This window comes from Engraulis encrasicolus, chromosome 22 (genome assembly GCF_034702125.1).
Source record: "Engraulis encrasicolus isolate BLACKSEA-1 chromosome 22, IST_EnEncr_1.0, whole genome shotgun sequence".
Classification (NCBI taxonomy): Eukaryota; Metazoa; Chordata; class Actinopteri; order Clupeiformes; family Engraulidae; genus Engraulis; species Engraulis encrasicolus.
The window spans coordinates 36,486,842-36,510,605 of record NC_085878.1 but is presented as its reverse complement, the minus strand read 5'-3'; the positions used below and the strand labels follow the sequence as shown (position 1 = coordinate 36,510,605).

General features: G+C 44.4%; 2 protein-coding genes across 7 annotated transcripts in view; both read right to left on the bottom strand.

The window, feature by feature from the left end:
- Window positions 1–9,486: 9,486 nt before the first annotated feature.
- On the bottom strand, window positions 9,487–12,358 carry atpv0e2 (ATPase H+ transporting V0 subunit e2). Its single transcript, XM_063189294.1, has 4 exons — window positions 11,945–12,358; window positions 11,556–11,603; window positions 11,359–11,454; window positions 9,487–10,543 (listed from the first exon to the last, which is right to left on the bottom strand). Exons 1-3 carry the CDS (start codon window positions 12,046–12,048, stop codon window positions 11,361–11,363), a joined length of 246 nt encoding a protein of 81 aa, XP_063045364.1. The 5' UTR covers window positions 12,049–12,358; the 3' UTR covers window positions 9,487–10,543; window positions 11,359–11,360.
- A 4,178-nt stretch (window positions 12,359–16,536) lies between these two features.
- The window catches only part of mical2a (microtubule associated monooxygenase, calponin and LIM domain containing 2a), a 58,929-nt gene continuing 51,701 nt past the window's right edge, over window positions 16,537–23,764 (bottom strand). For 4 of the 6 annotated variants that reach the window (XM_063189271.1, XM_063189272.1, XM_063189273.1 and 1 more), the window contains 4 exons: window positions 22,269–22,379; window positions 20,903–21,077; window positions 20,687–20,763; window positions 16,537–19,673 (listed from right to left, as the gene is read on the bottom strand). In XM_063189271.1, coding sequence (XP_063045341.1) covers window positions 19,317–19,673; window positions 20,687–20,763; window positions 20,903–21,077; window positions 22,269–22,379 — 720 coding nt within the window. In that variant the 3' untranslated portion in view covers window positions 16,537–19,316. The remainder of the gene's footprint in view (window positions 19,674–20,686; window positions 20,764–20,902; window positions 21,078–22,268; window positions 22,380–23,764) is intronic. The other 2 variants (XM_063189276.1, XM_063189277.1) reach the window with 1 other exon arrangement.

The following is a 23,764-nucleotide window of genomic DNA, read 5'->3' as shown; positions in this document are numbered from 1 at the left end:
TCGCCCTCTAGATGGTCATACAGAAACAATGCTTTGTCCACATCAGACATGTACCTCGACCGTGTGCAGCTTTCTGCTTCTTCCAGCCACTCTTCGATAGAGAGAGCCCCAGCTGCCGTGGAGCCCGAAAACTTGGGGCACCGCCTCTCCCGAGGCAAATACAGTGCTTGCTCCCTTCGCACTGCCTGGGAGCCTCCCTGCCCAGTGGCAGATCTCTGAACAGTCTCTGAAAGTCTCTCATTCTCAGCTTCCAGCTGAGCCACACGATCCTGTAGTCGTTGCATTGCCGCGGCGGGTTCCTCAGCGCCGTCGTTTGAGTTCATCTTCCTGCCAACTGCTGTTCTCTTGCACACACACAGCCACACACACACACGGTGCTACTAAAAAAAACAGCAAAAAAATAAAGATAGAAAAACAAAAGAGAAACTTTTTTGTTGTTCGTCCTGCCAACTACTGCCAAAATTGTAACGCCCAAGAGCTTACATAGGAGTTACAATTAACTTCTAGTTTACAGCTTTATGTAAAGCCGGGGTGTAGTAGACTACGCCACCCTTTACCTCCCTATAACCTCGTAAGAGACAGTAAAGGGACCAAATACCGAAAAAGGTGGACAGACTCAGGTTTTTTAGAAAAGTACAAAAATGACATTCTTTATTAATAAATACATATAAAATCTGGTTCCCACGGGTATAATGGGACAAAAAGAAAATAAACAATACATCAACAAAAAGGGAAACCCCTGCACAAACGTGGGCCTGGCCAGGAGGAGACCACTGAGTAAGGGGAAGAAGCACCGGGGAGATGCTAGGGCCCTAATACACCTAATATGGTGCGAACACACGTGTCTGTTACACACTGGAATTCACACTTGTTTCCTTACACACTGGAATTCACACTTGTTACACACTCGTTTTGTTACACACTGGAATTCACACTTGTTGCACACTTGTTTTGTTACACACTGGAACTCACACTTGTTTTCCACTCAGTGATCCCCACCTTTCGGTTACACACTAGGAGTCACGTAATGTCACAGCAAACTTTTTACTACTCTGTGCATAAGATAGGACCTAGCCTTTCCGTGTGGCCTCTCACACACACACACGTCAGTAGGCACGCTGCGCGCCAGCAACGAGTGAGCAGGGACAGGGGAGGGGCTAACATACAAACAAAACAAAACAAATGAAAAGAGAAAAAAAAGAAACCACTCTAGCCTGTAGCTATTTCAGACGGTAGAGGCTGCACCACAGCACGCTAACAGGCTAGAGGAAACAAAAGAGAATACCCTAACAACATGAGTAGCACCGGTTCACGCACACGCACACACATTTGAGCAAGCACACATTCACAAACGAGAGAACAGCAGCTAGCGATGCTCAGTGGCTGTTCGGACCTTTCCTAGCCTTAGCAGCGTATCCCAGGGGTTTAAGGGGTTTGGAGGTGCTTCGAGTCCAACATGGAGACGGCTGCCGGTGGGACTAGTGCCATACGCTCCCCAGTTATGCCAGCGTATGCCCGAAGTTAGACTTGCAGGTGACCAGTTTCACTGCAATGGTGACCGCCAGTAAACATCAACCCGGGGCTTCATAACCAGCCTGGCAGCTCTCAGTTCCCCATACGCTGAAGCGAAGACAGCCCCTTCAAACATCAACACCACCACCGAGCGTGCTAAGCGGGTCCTGTGCTACTACAAGGACCCCAAGTAACTTTATAGGTGTCCCAGCTATGCCGTTCAGGCAGCCTAATCAGTGCCCATCCCAAAACCCAATTAGTGGCGTTGACTGACGGGAGAAAAAAAAAGGAACGAGAGCAAATGGCAATGGCCCACAGGCTACATATGTCTTTCACGGCAGGCAGAGGTTGACGAAAACAGCGCTCAGCAGAGCGCACTATTCTTTGTCGAATTTTACGCACAGTGTATTCTTTCCAAATATTCTTGCTCCATGCCAATGACATCACATGTTGCCACAATAAATCTTGGCGTTGCCGTTGCCACAATAAATCTTGGTGATGCAATGCAAAACCTCAGCAAGACAACACATGTTGATGTCTCCATAAAATGCGCCTTGGCTGGCGTTGCTTATTGTGATTGCTCTTTAGCAGGGCATACAATGCGCATCGCATAGCGCATTTCCACGGCGCGTACCCAAAGCACGACTTGCCGCCGCCGTCGCTTCGTGAACAACATTGGAGAAAATGTGTCATTAAGGCACGGCGTGCGACCTGCGACCTTGCTCTGCCCTGAACATTTGGATTCGTATTTCCCGACGCCGTGTATTCTTTCAAAATAACCTGGCATTTCTCCATGCCAATGAATGATGACACCATGCGTAGCCAAAACAATCCTTGACGATGGGGAGGCTTTGGTTCTCATGAAATGCGCTGTCGTTCTACTGATTACTGCTACCGAATTTGGCACACACAATATTCTGTCAAAATATTCCTTCTCTATGCCAACCTGTAGTGACGTCACACGTTCCCACAACAAATCGTGATGATTTGTGTCTCCTCAGCAGCCGGGTAAGCGCATCTCATAGCGCACTCCCACAGCGTATCCTTATCACCCCTGCGACGACTATGGGTGGGCCTGACTGTTCGCACCATGCTAGCTATGCCAACAGGGTGACGTCTCCACCGATAGACCCATTTTAAATATGTCTCATTCTGTGCAAATGTAGGCTAAGTTTGTTGGTAGGCTGAGGTGTTTCTGCGCAATCCGCCACCAGCGCTCCAGTTCGGGCATGGGAGGCGCAGCATGAGTCGCTGAGCTTAAGGACCTCTTCTTATTAGTAGAGTCATAATTGGAGGTTCCGTGACCAACCTCTGGCAACAATGTTTTGATGATTGATTTGACCTCTATGGACCCTTTAGAAAAGATTTAGCCCCCATGTCCCTCGCAAAAATCCCGGGCTTTTTTGCTAGAGAGCCAAATTCAAAATGGCGTCCGGCGCCATCACTAAAATATAACTTTTGATCTGAATGACCTAGAATCATGTATGAAGGCACTTTTTCATATAAGTCAACCATGAGGATTCCAAATCTGACATCATTTTGGTTATAAAACTTCGTTTTGACGGCGAAATTCAAGATGGCCGCCATCTAGAACCGCTATTTTCGACCTTTTTAGGCCGTCATCGCCCAAAATTATCATATTTGGACTGGGAACCTCCCAATTTGTGTGACTGTATTTCTCATGTAAAGATATTGAGAGAATAGCTGATCTACAAGGCCAGAATTCCTCACATTGGGAGGCGTAGTGGACTTGTAGATGGGCTATTTTAATAATGTGTCTTTTTTTAGTTGGCTATTATTTGACAATTTGGCCGATATTTTAGCATTGTTTGATGATTACTTTGGATGCAGTGATGGTCTTTTACTTTGAGTCCTTACATCATGACCCCACCCCCCAAAATAGGGGGTCTTGACCCACAGGTTGAGAACATATTATCTAGTAGAAAAACCCTTCACGTTTCATATTTTCCGAGCATTCTTGCACAGAGAAGCCCGTTGAGGAACTCGAGGCAAGAGCTGCCGAAATAGAAGAAGTGCGCTCACAGCAGTGATCAACTTGGTTGAAGACAGTCAGATTGTGAAGCTCCCCGAGCTACAAGAACACTGTGTTGTTGAGGAATGTGTGGTCTTATTCAACCCCAATGGCACATACAGGAAGACGCAGAAGAGCAAGCTCATCTCGAAGATCTCCCTCCACCCTGTTTTGATTTAAGAATCCTATCTTGCTCTAATTGACATAGGCATGATCTGGAGGATGGGAACTCCATCAGCAGAAAATTGGCAGACACAGGACGGCACCCTATACAAGTAGGTTGGGCTATGCCCAAAAACTGTCATCCATCATCCTTGCCTTCTCATGCTCCCAGTATCATCGGTGCCAATGATCCCTATGATACACCATACTTAACGAAAGAAGAAGAACGAGACCTGCGCATACATGGTGCACATACATACACATGAAATTGACAAGTTCCCATCTGCCAAGTCTTTTAAAATGTTATTGTGTAGTGTCAAAAACAAGAAAAAGACTACACCATTGAGCAGTCTGAAGCTCTTCACTGTTAATGATGGTCAATGACAGTCAAGTTGTAGTGGCCCTGTTGTTATTTATGCAGCTGATACCGATATCTACGGCAGCTTCCTGGCATGCATGCATTAAGAGAGACAAAGAGACGGTCCTCTTCGGTGACCTTTTGACAGAAGGGATGGCAGATAGCCTGTAAAACAGTGTAGCTGCACAATGCCATGATGCCAACTCAAGGTTCTATGAAAAAGGGAAATCATCAGTGTATGAGCTCCCAGGGTCACCCCTATGTTGCCCGGGAGCTATGTTCCCCGAGTCCTATGTCCCCCCACCACCGGGGAACTTAGAACTCTTTTTTCAAAAAGGGGTTCTATTCCTGCTGCTTCCAAGTAGACTGCTGCCGCATGACTAGCAAGGGTTGTTGTTAGGGTTAGGGTTAGGCTGCCACTGTTCGAAAACTTGACATGAAATACACATAGCAACCGTTCGTGCAAGAGATATGCATGTGAAGCATCCTGGGCCATACAATGCGGGGAACATGGGACCCTTTTTAGAAAAAGGGTCGGTAGTTCCTCAATCCCATACAAAGACCGGGGAACGTAGGACCCAGGGAAGCTATACGCTAGTAGTGTGGATCGGCACTGCCCTCACGATCTGATTCGATCACGATTCGGGAGGTAGCGATCCGATCCGATTCGATTCGATCCGATCCAATCCAATTCTACAATGCATTGCAATGCATTACATTTCTACTGAAAGCAAAGCAAATGTTTAATCAGTCATGATGAGGCAATACAAGTAGTCAGATACTGAGCAACACTTTTTTGGCTATTTTCTGTATCAGTCTTGCAATGTTTTGAAGTGTTTTTATTTAATTCAAGTTTCAAGTTCAAGTTTCAAGTTTATTTAGCCATATCAACAGTATAAAATTACAGTTGTTAGGAATGTTACTTGGTGTGCTCACACAACAACAAAGACACAAAACTGGAGGGGGGGGGGTATGAAAGAAAAACAGGGGGTACACAAATAAATAAACAGGGAATGGCATACAAAACATTGGAGACATAGAAAAGTGTATGGTATGTACAGAACAGTGGTAGCATTGTGCAAAGTAACAAAGGAGGTAGGAAGGCCAGGTAGTGGAGTAGCTGTAAAGCGCTAGTGCGTATTTAAGTGACGAATGGCTTGTGGGTAGGTACTGTCCCTAGAGCGTGTGGTTTTGCTTGGGATACCACGGTACCTTTTTTCCCTGAAGGCAATAGTGTGAATAGGTGGTGTGCTGGGTGTGTAGGGTCAGAGGTGATGTTTTTGGCTTTCCTAGCAAGTCTGGTGTTGTAGAGTGAGGCTAAAGTGGGAAGACTGCGGCCAATGATTTTGGAGGCCCTGCGTACCACCCTCTCCAGATGTTGCTTTTCTTGGCTGGTGGAGCTACCATACCAGACCAAGATGGAGAAGGTGAGCACGCTTTCGATGGTGGCACTGTAAAGGTGGATCATGCCTGCTTGGCTGACTCCAAATTCAACATTCACTTGCTCCCGAAATATCCATGGAAGTATTTGAAACTTAAAAAAAATGCCGGATCGATTCTGGAACTTGCCGGACCGATTCTGGATCGCCGAATCGATCATTGTTGACACCACTACTATACTCTATACTCCAACCATGTCTGAGTGGCGATGGGTGATTCTTTAGTGTGGGGTGGCGCACTACATACGGCAAGTAGTTGGGACAGAGGCAGTGTTGGCATAAAGCTGTCTGCATATGGAGGGAGACAGGTAAAAGACTTTCTCTTCATGGTCTTCGACTTGGAAGCACAGGCTTCAGCCATGGTGCTACTTTTCTTGTCTGCATAGATCATCTGTCTCGTGAACGCAAACAGCTGTTATACTACCTCTTCAAGGTGAACAGAGAGCAACCGAGAGTTGTTGCCTTGCCACAGAGCTCTTTATCACCTTTTCATGATGATTTTCCTTGTTCATAGAACCATAACTTGGCATCACAGCCTGTAAAATAGTGTAGCTGCACAATGCAGTCTGCCATCTCTTGTCAGCAGGTCATGGAAGAGGACAGTCTCTTCGTTTCTCTTAATGCTTAGCATGCCAGGAAGCTGCCGTAGACATCAGTATCAGCTGCATCAATAACAACTGGGCCACTACAACCTGACTGTCACTGACCATCATAAACAGTGAAGAGCTTCAGACTGCTCAATGGTATAGTCTTTTTCTTGTTTTTGACACTACACAATAACATTTTGAAAGACTTGGCAGATGGAAACTTGTCAATTTCATGTGTATGTATGTGCACCATGTATGCGCAGGTCTCGTTCGTCTTCTTTTGTTAAGTATGGTGTATCATAGGGATCATTGGCACCGATGATACTGGGAGCATGAGAAGGCAAGGATGATGGATGACAGTTTTTGGGCATAGCCCAACCTACTTGTATAGGGTGCCGTCCTGTGTCTGCCAATCTTCTGCTGATGGAGTTCCCATCCTCCAGATCATGCCTATGTCAATTAGAGCAAGATAGGATTCTTAATCAAAACAGGGTGGAGGGAGATCTTCGAGATGAGCTTGCTCTTCTGCGTCTTCCTGTATGTGCCATTGGGGTTGAATAAGACCACACATTCCTCAACAACACAGTGTTCTTGCAGCTCGGGGAGCTTCACAATCTGACTGTCTTCAACCAAGTTGATCACTGCTGTGAGCGCACTTCTTCCATTTCGGCAGCTCTTGCCTCGAGTTCCTCAACGGGCTTCTCTGTGCAAGAATGCTCGGAAAATATGAAACGTGAAGGGTTTTTCTACTAGATAATATGTTCTCAACCTGTGGGTCAAGACCCCCTGTTTTGGGGGGTGGGGTCATGATGTAAGGACTCAAAGTAAAAGACCATCACTGCATCCAAAGTAATCATCAAACAATGCTAAAATATCGGCCAAATTGTCAAATAATAGCCAACTAAAAAAAGACACATTATTAAAATAGCCCATCTACAAGTCCACTACGCCTCCCAATGTGAGGAATTCTGGCCTTGTAGATCAGCTATTCTCTCAATATCTTTACATGAGAAATACAGTCACACAAATTGGGAGGTTCCCAGTCCAAATATGATAATTTTGGGCGGCGACGGCCTAAAAAGGTCGAAAATAGCGGTTCTAGATGGCGGCCATCTTGAATTTCGCCGTCAAAACGAAGTTTTATAACCAAAATGATGTCAGATTTGGAATCCTCATGGTTGACTTATATGAAAAAGTGCCTTCATACATGATTCTAGGTCATTCAGATCAAAAGTTATATTTTAGTGATGGCGCCGGATGCCATTTTGAATTTGGCTCTCTAGCAAAAAAGCCCGGGATTTTTGCGATGGACATGGGGGCTAAATCTTTTCTAAAGGGTCCATAGAGGTCAAATCAATCATCAAAACATTGTTGCCAGAGGTTGGTCACGGAACCTCCAATTATGACTCTACTATATGTTAATCTAGCCTGGTTGAGACATACAATGTTTGATACGAAGTGATACTTTGTTTATATTATATAGTTGAAATAGAAACATTGTTTCACTTCACCTAAAACCTCAACAACACGCGCAAACACACACACACACACACACACACACACACACACACACACACACACACACACACACACACACACACACAGCATGTCGTGTAATTCCTTAAATGGGTAGTCTGGTGTGCTCATTTATGGCGTACTTCTCTCCAAGTGGCAAATATTCAGTTGTCTTTTCAAGTGTCATGTAGCACGCTGGAGCCAAGACAACAACCTGGCCCTGAACTCCAAGAAAACGAAGGAGGTGATCCTGGACTTCAGGCGGTGTGGCCAGGGCAACCACTACCACCAACCCATCAACATCGGAGGGGAGCCAGTGGAGGTCGTACAGAGCTTCAGATTCCTGGGTGTGCACATCAGCGAGGACTTGTCATGGAGCGCCAACACCTCTGCAATGGCTAAAAAGCGATCCCAAAGGCTATATTTCCTTCGCAAGGCCCAGCTACCACGAGATCTGCTCACTAACTTCTACAGGTGTACAATTGAATCAGTAATTACATACAGCATTACATCCTGGTACACCAGCTGCACACACGACAACAAGAAGATGTTACAGCGCATCATTAAAACAGCAGAGAGAATCATTGGATGCCAACTACCCACACTTGAGGAGATCCACCATACACGCTGCACAAACAGAGCATTAAACATCCTTAAAGATCACACACACCCTGGTCACAGGCTCTTCACCATGCTACCATCTGGCAGGCGCTTTAGGACTCTGCGTGCCCGCACTACAAGAATGAAGGACAGCTTTTACCCTACTGCCATTAGACTCTTGAACTCAATTCGTCACCTGCCCCCCCTCAATACTTCAGGACTATCGATACTGTGAGATGCACATGGATTTTTATGGATTTTATTTATTTATTGTTAATATATCTTTTATTTTGTGGGCATTTGTGGGTTGCTACTAAACATAATCTCGCTATATTTATATAGTGACAATAAAGTCTACTCTACTCTACTCTACCTGTACCACTACCAGAGGCAGACTTTCCATAAGGCAAACCTAGGCTAGTGCCTAGGGCCCGACCAAATTTGTCTTCCATAGGGGCCCAAGCTGTCACACCAGTCGCGGTAAACACACAAAAAAGTAGGCTTGATCTTAATTTGCCACTCATCTAAAATCGAAGATATACACAAAACATGAAAATAGCACCAAAATACAGAATTGTATGTCTAGCCTATATGATGGCTTTTGAGGGCCCCATGTTTATGTTTCGCCTAGGGCCCCAAAATGACTAAGTCCGCCCCTGACCACTACCCACACTGGTTCCATTAAATCTTTCCCCTTACTCACCAAGAAGTAGGCCTCCATGTACACATACACAAGGATGGATTTCTGCACAGGCCTACCAGGCCCATAGCCTGGGCGAAAGCGACTAGCCAAAATCTTTGGGTGGAGTACATAGGATGGCGTCACCAGGCTACCAGGCGCAGGGGCCCAAGAGGCAATGGGGGCCTTTTAGCCCAAGCCCCTATATTTCACTTTTAATGACTGTATTTTCATTGTTTTCCTGGGGGTACATGCCCCTGACCCCCAACAGCATAGAGTTTACATCTTGCCTGAAACTTTTAAAACATTTTAAAAATATATTAAAAAATATATATATATATAATTGTACTGGTAAATATTAAAAATATTCATGAAAATTTGGCAATATGCAGCACATTTTCAATGAGCTGCATAGTTGCAATACCTACTCTGGCCACCCTGTGCCACCACCTTACACAGTGCACCTTTAATGTTTTTGTAAACTATGAACATCCATGGAGGGGACCTCACTTGTTGTCTGACCCAGGGGCCCATGGAGTCATAATACACCCCTGCACATACATTATGTGAACCACATATTACTGTTTCAATATTGGGGGGAGGTGGGGGGTTGTTTTACCTTTTAATTTTCACTTTACAGTTCAAAGTTGGTGTACAAAAAGAGCAACAACAAAAGGTTGAAACGATTAAGAGAAAGTAGGAGATTAGCCGCTACACTAAAAGATGCACCTTGAGCATTACATTTACATTTGATCAACTTGGTACTTCCAAACATTTGTGGAATAACAGAGGCTTCCAAAAAAAGACCATTGGAATGGGACAGCTTTTCAGCCAGTAACAGGGATTTTTAATTTATGTATACAGTTGGCAATAAAATTCATCAATCGTGTTGTGTTGTAGCATGTGAAGACTGACAGCATTAAACAACATTTATCCCTATCACATGATCCATCAATCACAGTCAAATAACCGTACCAACACTACATTACAAAACAAATAGTTAAACACTATCAACACACAACACTGCAGTCCACACATTTGGGAGTGGCTGAACATGCTTTAGGAGTAGGAGACGGAACACAGGCGGCCCAGTTTGAATGCCGGAATAGTCGGAATAGATGATCAGCACATGTAATGTTGTTATTACACTGCCCACAGATATATCTTTCCTTGTTATCAGATTTGGCCCCTTCTGATTTGGCCCCTGTAAGGAATTGCATTTTGGAATATTGATATAGGTTGACACTGACATCAACACAATATTCGTATCACACACATAAAATAAACATGTAGACAATATACAATCCAAATGGCTTTGGAGAGGAATATTATTTCAGACTGAAAAATAAGACTATTTGAGCAATTATAAATAAGATTTACAAATGGCTCCAATTTACAATATATAGGGAAACGTTTCAGTTTTTTTTCACATTTGTGACAGCAATGTACAGATCAAGCTGCTTTGCATCAAAACACCTGGTAGCTCTGAGTTAATTACATATAATACAAGACAATCAGAAAATCTGGGCTGGACAAAATAATATTGTATAAATTATACATAAATAACATTGATATGCATTGTCAAATTAAACAACATAACTTTTTGATATTTATTGATGATGAATTGGCATTGTCCCTCCAACGAATCTTGACACAGATCTGCAAAACAATTCAGAAGTGACAATAGAGAAGGAAACTCATGAAGATCAGCAAAATATTCAGAGTAGCAATTCAAATTCTTCCATTCCTGCCAGTGGCTTTCGATTGCCAAACATCTTGTAGGGGCCCCATTCTACCATATTTCATGGGCCCAACGCCTCTGACACATCTCCCGCCCCCCCTGTCCCAATACCAGTGCTCCGCCCCTGATCTAAACCTAACTTTGAATTACTCGATATCTGTGCGTCTGCCATGTGTCTGTGTGTGCATGGTCTCTGTATACACATGCCACATGGAGATATGCTACTGGACAGCTCCATTCCCTTCTGGATGAAACAAGGTGAATCTCTACTCCAATGCGGTTATTGTTTCTAAGGTTTTATTTGAATAGGAAATACTCCTGCCATGTGATGCATCAAGTGTAATGCTGGAACTGTGCTGAAATTATAGGGAGCTATGCAATAATCCAGCAAGAATGAATTATAAATTGATCTGGGCAAGGACCATAGGCCTACCATCAATGCACATTTTACAGGACATTTACATTGTTAATATGACTTTCCCTTATGTGCTTACAAATGTAGTCAATCAGAGCACTTGGAATTGATGGTGATAGTGAAACACTGTAGGGCGGCCTAAAGCCTATACTGTGTGCCGTTAATAGACAATGCATGTTAACAGGGAAACCTTGAATAAATGTTACTGAAAAGCTTTTAGCTGGTCATTACAGGTGCATATCAATATTAAGTAATGTCCACAAGACCTATATGACTCTTCTAAATAACAGAGTAATATTAGTAAATGTTGACACCTACATCTATTCCCAGAAGTATCTGAGGTACCAGATGGTTTCATTCTTCAGTTGTGGTCCAAACAGGGGGTTTGTCTGGGCCAGGATGGCTATTAACCAACTGAGGGGAAAGCAGATAATGAACTCAATTGTAATCCACATACACAAACGTGCTAGTAATGAGCATAGCATAGGCCTATAAATGTTACACATTATACTTACAATAAATAACAGCAGACGGCTGTCAAGATCAAACACGTGATGATAATACTGTAATAAACACAAATGAATAAAAGAATGAGCAAAAGCTGGTAGATGAAAGGTCACCTGTAAAGTGGTTAGCATGAATCAGATAGCAACAATCCAAGGCTGTGGTAGGGATACGGGTAGCCTAACCAAAGAGATGCACCATGCTCTAAGGATGCTGTCTTCAAGCGATGGAGGCCTGCTAAGGATGCTATTTGGTCTCAAACGCATCATAATTGCTCGAAACATTTATTCTACAAGCTATTCGACAAAGCAATTAATTACAAGCCCCACAACCTTCTAATTTCCATCGAATGCTGTTTTGCATTACGTAAATAACGTTATAACGGCAAGACGCTCCTTACCCTCTATTAGGACCTTTAGGCACAAAGAAAGGGGCCACCACACCAACCAGGCCCCATAGCGTCGTGAAACAAATCATCGGTAAGGCGAGCGAGTGATAAACCATTTTGGATGTTTGATATTGTTGTTATTTCACTCCTTAGTATAATTCGTGATGGTCTGAAGCGGTGCGCTCTCACATAAGCAGACAAGCGACTTGGCCCACCTACTTTCATCAGGAGTCTTTGGATTGGCTGCAGCGATGTCACTGCGCCTTTTCATGGGTTTCTACAGGCGCAACTGCAGCATCACTCAGACTTATATGGTTTGAAAGGGCTTGCCATATAGGTGGATAAGGACAGTTGACAAGAGGACCAGCACTTTTAACAGCAGACTTTAACTACAATATTGAAAAATCTAATACATCTTAAAATTAAGCCCCGGTCCTTGGAGTCTTTCGCGCGTACTGGTTGGTGAATAATATATCATGGGCAGTCATGGGTGAGCGGTTAGGGCGTCAGACTTGCATCCCAGAGGTTGCCGGTTCGACTCCCGACCCGCCAGGTTGGTGGGGGGAGTAATCAACCAGTGCTCTCCCCCATCCTCCTCCATGACTGAGGTACCCTGAGCATGGTACCGTCCCACCGCACTGCTCCCCATGGGGCGCCACTGAGGGCTGCCCCCTTGCACGGGTGAGGCATAAATGCAATTTCGTTGTGTTGTGTGCAGTATTCACTTGTGTGCTGTGTCACAATGGCAATGGGAGTTGGGGTTTCCCAATGGGCTTTCACGCTTTCTTTCATAATCAAAGCAGCGTTTGAATGCAGACGAAGCGCATTGTGGTTAATATAGTTTTCACTGGTAGCTTGCTCATCCTTATCCTTTTGTGAGCAGACTAGAACTATCCCAAATGGCCAGCAGATGCCAGTGTCGGGTAAAATATAGACTAGGCCTACCTAATTGCGCCCTGCGCTTCACGCGGATATTGCAAGGAAAAGTTAAAAGGATCACCTGCCACCACATTGCTGTGGTGTGTCCACCAAAAACGTTTTTTTTTTCATATGACTATCTAATTAGGGATAGGCCCTCATTCACCGCTTACATTTCTAAAAACTCAGCTCAATAAGATATTTCCCTTTGTATCAGTTTTATGTGATAAATGCGAATCAAGTGATGGGACATTGGTGCATCTCTTTTGGGACTGTCCCAAGCTTATCTCCTTCTGGGGTGACATCTTTCATTTGTATGGTGACATCTATAATACACCACTTCAACCAGATGGTATATTTGCAATATTACACTGCTCCACCTATTTCATAAGTCTCCCAAGGGCACTACTAAAGGCTCTCATGTTTGGTATGGTTATAGCAAAGAGAGTGATCCTTATCGAAATCTATCTCTCCACCATGTTTTAAACAATGGCTGAATGATATGGTGTCTTGTTTATATCTTGAAGAATTGCAATATACACAGTATTTTGTGAGATTTGGGGCCCCTTTATTGAGGGACAAAGATACAGTGAACAACTAGTCATACCTGGATACTTGATGATTTACATTCCTATGTGTACGCTTTGTTTTATTTTATTTTATTTATTTACTTACTTTTTTCTGATGCTGGACAAAACCCTGGGACATTTAAACTGGGACCTCTGACTTCACTCATCGGACTGGCATATCAGTGTTTATTTTATCTTCTATGGACTGGCAGTTTTGTTTTTGTTTGTTTGTTTGATTTTTTTGTGTGTGTATGTGTGTTAGTGTTGTCTTTTCTGTCTGTTGTGTTTAAAGTTTGAAAATCTTTGAAATCTTTGATGCGTAAAAAATAGGGATAGGCCTATATTGATGATTGATAGTCTCCTATAAGATGCACTATTGGAGCTGTCAACATGCGTAAACTAAATCATAATGCAATAATGCACTGAGGAAGATAAATACTCCAGCAAGTATGAAACAATTTCCAACGAGTATAAGAGTGTATGGGGGAAGCCTAGGCGCAGGGACGGATTAAGATGGCCTGGGGCCCCTAGGCTACAAGCTGCTGTGGGGCCCCCGGATGGCAAATTTCAAGACAAATTTACATATATAGTGCCATAATTATGAGGTAGAAATGATTACGATAATATTTCTACTAACTGTACTCGATACTTCAAATTCGGTTTCCAGCATTGCATCTTGTCACAGTTCTGCCATTTTTCACTTTTGGCCAATCAGGGACCCCCCTGGCAGATGGGGGGCCCCTATAGGCTGCAGCCATATCTAGCCTGTGCATTAATACGGCCCTGCCTAGGCCAATTGATGGGCATTTTCATGCTTACAGTCTCCACTACAGAAGGCCCAGTATCACTTAGGACATTTAAACGGTTACAGACCGTCTTGTAGACGTCAGTGTATAATCAGTTCTGTAATATTTGCCAAAACAAACGTCCATGCGTAATGTTACGCTTGGACAGCCGACTTAAGTTGTCTCCCCAACTTTTTGTCCGATGAATGATACAATAGTTGAGGAATCCTCCATTTAAGTCCAGTATGGAGAGAGCAAGGACTTTGTGGTTTAGAAGTTATAACTGGGTTGCTGTGTCCCGGCATGACTCAAAAGCTACATCCAGGGAAGGGAGATATCGCCTGTTATCTCCAAGCAGCCAGGAGGGTCCTGTGGGGAGAGTGAAGGCAGACAAGGGTTGGAGCCCTAAGCCCAGATAAACACCATATCCAGGGGCAACAGAAGTCTCACACTCCCAGGAGTACTGTGCTCTCGGAGGGTCCGCGGTAGGCCTATTTTGTCTATTGAGTGTTATGATGGTAGCTATGGTGAGGACACAACATCATGCAGTGTTTAGTATGAGACCTCTGTGGTGCATTAAAAAAAAGGTTTTGTTCTTTGTGTGTGATGACATGAGCCCTCTGCTTGTTTTATCTGCTGTGCGTGTTTATTGTGCTCACGTTTATTGCATTTATTTGCCAGATTTTTCCTTTTAAAAGTCATCCGGGGGTAATGCAGGGTTTCTTAGATCTCTGTGTGTATATCTGTCTGTCTTTCTTTGCCTTTGCCTGCTGTCTTTAACCTGCGAGAACGCCACAGTTGGCCTGTCTTGTTCTGATTTTATATGTGTCCTTCTGTTACCTGTTTAAGTATTACTTGTATTGATGCATGGTCTTGTCTTCATTGCATGGTCACATTAACATGGTCTCTAACCAAATGGTACAATGCTCGAGACTTGTAACATACAGCAGTTATTACTCATTGCAGGGCCCTGCTGTTTCCACCAGTGAGCAATCATGACTGGGCCCGCACAGCACTGAAGTTACATAGTCTGATATGCCCCGGAGGTAATCACCTCCAATAAATTACAAAAGAGTGCTTGTCTTTTATAGCAAAGTGGCCTGACATAGCATGCACTGCACACGTCACTTCATCACACAAGAATGTGTCTCTCTCTCTCTCTCTCTCTCTCAGGTCTTATCCCTGGAGAAGAAATGTACGCTGAACTAAAAAAGTCCTAAAAAACTCCCAAAATAAGTCAAAACCATTCCACTTATTGGAGAATACTAGTGTGCAGGTATAGATATCCACCACATCAATAAAAAGTATTTTTCAAGAGTGACTGATGATGAATTTACAGCTAAGGGGGTTCAGCAGTCTGATCTTGCTTGGCCAGTTGCTTAAAAGTGATCAAAGGAAGGCTACAGCAAAGCTTAACAGGGTTCAGGGATACACTATCCACTGGAGTAATGACATCCAGATCTGGGATGCTTTCAGCATGAATACTGAAACAAGATCCAGTCAAGTGATGGTGCATACTACATGCATGGTTCTTGGCCTGTCCCCTCGGGAAACCCTTATCTGTTTCCTATATTACATTATGCTGTACTGTATATCCCAAAGAAAGCCAGTGTGTGACCGTGATATGAAAAACAGTGACTTAATCGCCCAAAAATCCTCCCCTAATTTTTCAATGGTTGTTTTAGACTCGGCATTGACGGAGTAGCCAAGGCATTAACAGTTCTATGACTGAGCTCATCGAGTTCAATGTGTTCACATGCTCTTGTGCTGGTGCTGCCTGGCCTGGAACCAGAGATGAGGGAAGAACATTCACTTGTTACTTTGTCTATTCCATATATGGCATTGCAACACTACACCACATCAAAATTTGGAATTAAATTAAGAAAATAAAAATATACGCTGATGTCATGGGGAAAGTAATTGGATTTACATACACACACTACATCTAGCAAGCCAACCACCTGGACTTGCCACATCACTAAAAGCTGGCAAGAATACAGGCAAATTAGGTCGTAAACTGATGTAATTGTGAAATATTTCATGACTTCAATCCAACAGCACTTGGAGTTACAGTGAACACTGGAGCTCCTCCAAGAAGCATCCTTTGCATGAACTTGAAGATTCTACTAAAATGGGCTCCAACAAAGTGAACCTTCAGGGTCAAAATATTAAAATCTGTATATAGCATTCACATCCAGTATAGTGTTGTCTTACAAAAGAATCCCTTGGTTTACTCAGTGACTGTACACAGGTTAATATTACAGTAATGTGCGTTTTCTCATAAATCTGAATGCGTTGCGCAACGCAATAAAAAAGTACCCACCAAACATGGTCAATTTAAACAAATGTCATTTATTTTATGTGTGCACTGCTTGTAGTGTCATAAATAATGCAATATGCACATTTCCTTGTGGAAAATAACAAGTCTGACTTGAAATAGTTTTATACAGTTTTACAACATGTCGAACAGAAGGTGCCACTGAGACTAACAGTCCACTCAGCTCTAAGAACCCCCATTTGCCAAGAGAGAAAGGTGCTCTTGAATGGGTATCAGAAAAGGTAACGGATTCTGAAACAGAAGAGACAACAGACATAAAAGACAAGAGAAATAAAAGGGGAAAAGAGACAGTTAAAAAAGGCCTGCATCTTTATATTTTTTTTTCTTTTAGAAATTCAGAAATGAACATGCAAATCAAAACAAAGGACACTAAAACAGCAAGAAGTTTAGGCATGCAGCATGTTAATATTGGGAAGTTGAAATGTGAGGCCATGAGGAATGGAAACAAAAAAAACCCTCCACTGACATTAGAGACAGTGAGGTGGGAGGTCGTATGCAAGTCCAACAGTACAATGAGATGGCCATGCTTCACTACGAGTGACAATGTGGCCACAGCAAGCCGGGTGACCATGCAGACAGAGTTGATCACCTTCATGACGTCATGACATGACTCAGAGCAACTCAAGAGGTGTCAACGTGGGGGGACTTGGAAAAAGACTACAAGTGAATCAAAGAAGAGAAAAATAAGGCATTATACAGCAGAAAGAGAAAGAGAGAAGAGAGAGAAATCAAAGAGCATCGGTAAAGCACAAGATACATACACTTTGGTTACATCTGGAAAAAAAGTGTCAGTGAAAATGCTCCCTTAAAATGCATAATGTTGCATAATTGCCATTTAAAACATGTGGTAAAACATTTACTGTGTAATCCCCATTGACATCATGGGCATTGGACACAGTACACCAGTTGAGTGTTCAGTGTATTAAAGTGGAGATTACCAGCAATCTCAAAAGATCTTTGGTGAAGAACAGTTTGTTTCTATACAGCATCTCCCTTATCACTTTGGGGTACATTGTTACAGTATAAGGTGCTCGTCCACACATGCAATTCAGTCTCTCATGCACACACAGGTAACTCGTGGGCTTGCCAAGTTACTGCACCAGAATGGACCTGCAATAGGGCCAGCAATGGACCCGCAATTGCAGAGACATTCAGATTCGGAGGATTACTTATAGTGAGAGGTGTTGAATGTCTCAGATCTCTGTGGTCTGCGTTTCTCCTGTCTGGCGGGCTAGGCAGGTGTTCTGTGCATATGTTTTGTTCCATCCAATTCAAGGACAAAAACACACCTCGTTCACCTTGGCTGATCCCAGAGCATCTTTACATGAAATGGAAGACAGACGATGCCCAAACGCATGCCAGTCACAAAGATCACAAACTCTAAAATTCTACTTTCATCCAGCTGCATTTCAGGAAATAAAATGCACACAGGCACACACTCGGATGTACAAATTCACAAAATAATAGTTGGAAAAAAAAGTTAAATAATAAGGCTTGTTACACCGCAATGTTACAGCATGTTTGAGATGGAAAATAAATCAACAGAATGTTTTAACGGAAGAATGTAACACACACGCGCGCGCACACACACACACACACACACACACACACACACACACACACACACACACACACACACACACACACACACACACACACACACACACACACACACACACACACACACAAATACACACATGCACACACATGTAAACCTGTTTGGGTAAAAATGGCTGCGAATGGCTTGAAGTAGGAAACCCTGTTTGGCATTCCTGTCATTGCACAGGACCTTGAAGGCGCACATTTGTCTGTCTGATGATTTTATTACAGGTTTAGTAAACTTGCTAGCCTGACAATTCAGACTGGAATATGGAATGTATAGTCTGGGGTTGCAGCATGGGGGATAATAATGGCTGGGCCATTGGTCTGTCGTCCAATCACGATGATGTATCGGTTTTACTTTTTTTTACCTTTTGAATCCCTGCAGCATGATGACAACATGGCTGCATTGACCATTCATTTACAGCACGTGAAGTTAAGCAGTTTGAACGGGAAGTGTTGATTCCAACCACACGCTTCAGCTTTTGCCTATGGTGCGTCCCCAGACTACACATTTCATGTTATCGTCTGGCTTTCCAGGCTATACAATTGCAGCATCTGCATTAATCGGTTAATTCTCATCAGCACACAGCTCATCAACAAACATCTCTCAGATACAGGCACATGCCTGACAGTCCAGGAGGACAGACTGCCATTTTAAAGTGCTTCAAGACATTGCGCATTAATCACAACGTTGAGAAAGACTCTGGGGCTACAGTAACCTGAGAAGCAACGAAAACATACATCTGTCGAGGAGTCGTCCTCCTCCCAAGCAACTCTCCAAATAGGTTTGAGGAAGACGATTTGGATGTAGACATGCACCGATGAGTACATTTCTATAGTTTTCAAACATTGCTACACGTGTACACGTACATCAGTCCCGTGATGTGAAAAGATGTTTTATATCAGGCACTTGCTGATTGTCTTGTATATTTTTCCGTGAAATCATTTCTTTTAAAAATGATTGCCTGCTTTAAACAGACAATTAGGAAATACACAACAATGTGTTAAAAAAAGTGTTACTCAGAGGCCAGCCATTATGACAGCATGCATTTGAGACACGCCAATGGAAGACGAGTGAGAAATCTTTACAATGGCAAAGATGACCCAAAAGGATCATGGGATTTCCCATCCTTTCAATTTCCGCCCTCCCTATCCCGAGCCCGAGAGCCAAGCTACTGCTCGGTCCAATACTGCATGAGGGGCTGTAGGGACAGCGGCCCCATCTCCGTGTACATCTGGAGCAGCACCTCCAGCTGCATGCCCAGCAGAGGCACCCCCAGGCTGAGCAGCTCGTACAGGAAGGCATAGTCCTCAGCATGGGCCCTGAGGTGGAGGCGCGTGGCCTGGGCGGTGTGGCGCACCCAGCACGAGAGGCGGCGGGGCACGGCACACACGGCACGCGTAGCCCGCACGGGCCAGCTCAGGCTCTTCCTGAGCAGGGAGGCCAGGGTACCTGGAGACTGCCGGGAGACCTCGTCGCCGGAGTCCACCTCCTCGGAGCCGTTGGGCAGCCCCGCTCTGTGGTTCCCCTACAATAACACAGACACACACAGGTCAGTGGTTAAACACGGAGGAGCAGGGACACACATGTACAACATATGTATTGTATATTGAGTGCACAGAAGGGAAAATCTTTTTGTACAGGCATCAATTTCCTTGCGTAAACAATAGCAGTTGGCCAATTAAACAATAACAAAAGTGCAGGTGCTGGACCAAAATCTTCAATGTCTAACTCCTGAGCTCCATGCATTTGTGTTACTGTAGGGCAGGGTTTCCCAAACAGGGGTGCGTGCACCCCTGGGGGTGCGCAACCTGCGACAAGGGGGTGCGCGAGTTGAATAGAGCAATGGCTGGGATGTGGGTTTTTATACAAAAATTAAGGAACATTACGTAGTTTGTAATTGTTTCTTGGTGAATTGTATGCTGGAGGGATCCAGCTGAAGTGTCATTTATAACTCCTAGACTTGTTATGCAACAAGTTCCATTAATGATGGCAAAAAAAACGTCAGGTCTATTGGAAATGAGGATTGCCCAAAATGTGCGGCTGTGCAACATTTGCTTAGGGGGTGCGTGAACAACATTGAAATGTAAAAGGGGGTGCGCAGGGGGGAAAGTTTGGGAACCCCTGCTGTAGGGGAAAGAAATAATAAAGATCCGCACACTGGTGGCCACAGCCAAAGTCAGTTTATTAGCACAACGCTTCTGACATGTACTTCATCAGAGTACCATATATGGAGGACATGTCTGAAATTGTGTGCTAATAAATTCACATTGGGGCACCCATCAGGGAGCAGACCTAGTCATTCCTTATTATATAATTATTCTGATTATAAAGACCTTCTTATTTCTTTCTCCTACAGTAACACAAGTACATGGAGATCGAGGGTTAGACATAGAGGAGTGGGACACTACGTGCACTGATATGTTGTATGTTGGGTTTAGAGTGTAAACTTCAACTGGCCGCCAATTTCCTTCCATAAACAAGCTCAGTTGGTCTATTAGATGGACTCTTGATTTGATAAAAAAAAAGGAATTTGTTTACCGTGTGCAGTCCAAAAGCCCGCCCTCGCTTCACACCGGACGTGCGTTGTGCAAAGTGCAATTTGCAGTACAGCTTGCCTGAAAAAACAGATAGACTTCCTTAAAAGAGGCCCCACTCTCATTAAAGCAAAACAAACTGTAAATGACTTCATAATTGAGCTATTGTGTGGGCTTGGCTTGTGGCATGTGTGAAGGAGTGAGTGAGTGACTGACTGACCTGTTTCGGAGTCGAATGCGTGGCCACCCTGTCGTAGCGGGGCGCAGCACGTGTCACAGCGGAAACACTCGCGGTGGAAGAACAGGCCCTCGGCGCATAGCCGCTCCACCACGTACACACGCCTGTTACAGGAGTGACACAACTCGCTGCCACCTAGCTCCCTTCGGAAGGAGCCCTGAGTCAGAGAACAAGGGATAGAGAGAGAGAGAAAGAGAGAGAGAGAGAGAGAAGGAAGGAATAGAGATGAAGAAAGAGAGAGAAAGGAAAGGAGACGGAGAGAGGGAGAGGGAGAGGGAGAGAGGAATGGATGGAGTGTTATTCGACACAGTAAGTATCTTAAAAAGTTATCGATGTTTTATTTGGCTCTCCTTGGCCTGGGAGAGTGCAGCAGGGTGTTTGGCTGCTAATGATTAAACAAATGAGACAGGGCAGATTAATGTGCACGGCGTCCATTTTGCAATCAAAAAAATGAAAAGCTCAATGCGCCTGCCATGACCAGGAAACCAGTTTTTTTTTGAGAGGAAGTGTTCACACGAGGCCAGGTTGAGTCAATTTTTCCAGAGGGTCACACCAGTTCAATTTAATGTTTCCTTCGTGAATGAGGTATCCTCCCATTTCCCACGCAAATGGCTCCCACATCCCACATCCCACCCTCCCAACCACCAGCACCACCACCACACTCCAATGACGATGCAAACGCTGCCCCTCTCGTGACACTGTCACCGAGCGTCGTGAAAACTAACCTGAAAACACATCCTCTGTGGCCTACACACACAGCCACATATGCGGTAAGGTAACACTCAGCGTTCTGACACCCGCGAGCTCCCTCGGCTGCAATAACCTGGCAGCCAGGTGAGGGAAAGTTCACAAAGTTAAAATCCCACATATATTTTTTCCAGCTCCATCTGTGTCTGAACACCCCCAAGATTCATATAGTCTACACACCAAACCATTATGGCAGATCACATGTACAAGTACGCACACACACACACGCACACACACAGACACACTTGTGTGTGCACACACACACACACACACACACACACACACACACACACACACACACACACACACACACACACACACACACACACACACACAGACACACTTGTGTGCACACACACACATACGCACACATGCACAGGCAAATACCATGTAGACCGACATACAACAGTACACACACACACACACACACACACATGCAATTACATACACGCACGCACGCACACACACACACACAGTATACTAATCAAAGCTCAGCCGTACATCATGTCTTGGTGAAGGAGGAGGCGATGTAAGGGACAAGGGACTCTTGACATTTGAAAAGACATTGCGACTATTTTGCACACAGGACAGGGGGGCTTACCGGGGAGGATGGAGGAGTGCTTTGGGGCTTGGGCCTGTGATCGTTCTCATAGAGAGACACGATAGTCTCAGCCCTCGCTCCCACCACCAGAGACACCTTGCCCACGGTGCGCTGACCCACACACACACACACACGCACACAGAGGCAGGAAAAAGGGAGGAAAAAGAGGAAGTAAGAGAAGAAGAGGAGGAAACTGATGCAAACGTACATAGAAGGAAGGATAACAAGGATTATATTTTGACACATGCACAGAAAAGCTATAAAAGCGTAACTAGCGGTGAAATGTGAGTGGGTTTGAATGAAATCTGAATACGGGAAAAGGAAAGGCAAACAGAAGCATGCAGCCATAAAGAAGAATACACAGCGATACAAAGACTTAATTTGTTGTATAGAAATGCTATGGAAGCTTAACTTGCAGTGGGTATATGAATGTGGGAAAAGGAACACACGCACGCGCACGCACGCACACACGCACGCACACCTCTTCAAGCAGAGCGCATCAGGGGTTGGGAGTGATAAGCCTGAGAGCGGGGTGGAAGTGAGGCAGCAGGAGGAATGCGGAGTCTGGAAACACAACTGGCCTCAACACCTGTTAGCATGCATATCAGTCCGAGATACGATCCCCAAGGTCTCAGATGTTTTCCTCCCACTTGAAGGGAGCCACAGTGGGTACTTTTTTTCGTCCTTTCACCCAACATTTGAGGAATGCCTTTCAGATTCAGACCCTGTGATCCCAAACCACTAGGCCTACTACTCCTTTCAGGCAATTTCACTTTTAACTTTTCAGCCAGAGCCATTTCCCCCCGCCATCATCCACCCTTCCACAAAAAAGAAGAGTGGGAGACCTTCCCATCAAAAAAGATTTCAATTTCAAACCCCGTTTCTGGCAATGTGAAGACTGCCTGGAATGCTCTCCTGTTGTGGAGAACAGGGAATCTCGGAGCGGTTTGGGGTCCCTTCTTTGTGGCTAATCCTGATCAGGAATCTACCCTGGGGTGAGGTGGTGGTGGTGGGGTGTGGGGGGTAGTGCTCTGGAGTTAAGGGTTGGGGGTAGAGGATGGGGGTGGTGGTGGCGGTACAGACAGAGTAAGGCCAGCCCCACCACCATAATAAGCCTAACCCCTCTTTGATGTGTCCTGGGACGTGCAAGCTAATATAAACCTGTGGCTTTGAGCTGTGCCAAAAATGACAACGTGCACTGCACTGGCATGCAATGATTTTTTTATACTATAAAGAAGCACGCTCAGTTGAGATGAAAAACTGTGCACATCCTTGGCCAAGATGCAGGACAAAGGCCAAATCAAGTTTAGATTGACACTTTGATAAATCCTTTTTTCATCATTTATTCCATAGTAGAACAATGTGTGGACCTTCTGGTGGGAGGAAGAGGGAAGGATAGGTGGAGACATAGAAGGAAAGAGAAAGAAAGGTAGATGTAGATGAGAACAGGTATAGAGAGAGAGAGGCCACATGTTGTTCTTCCAAGGAATAAATGA

Bases quoted from the DNA above. Each gene is read 5' to 3' on its own strand.
- atpv0e2 (XM_063189294.1), bottom strand. From the start codon at position 12,048: ATGGTTTATCACTCGCTCGCCTTACCGATGATTTGTTTCACGACGCTA. The intron at 11,604-11,944 runs GTAAGGAGCGTC...TGTTTATTACAG, and splicing joins CCTAAAGGTCCTAATAGAGG to TATTATCATCACGTGTTTGA. The intron at 11,455-11,555 runs GTAAGTATAATG...CTTTCCCCTCAG, and splicing joins GCCGTCTGCTGTTATTTATT to TTGGTTAATAGCCATCCTGG.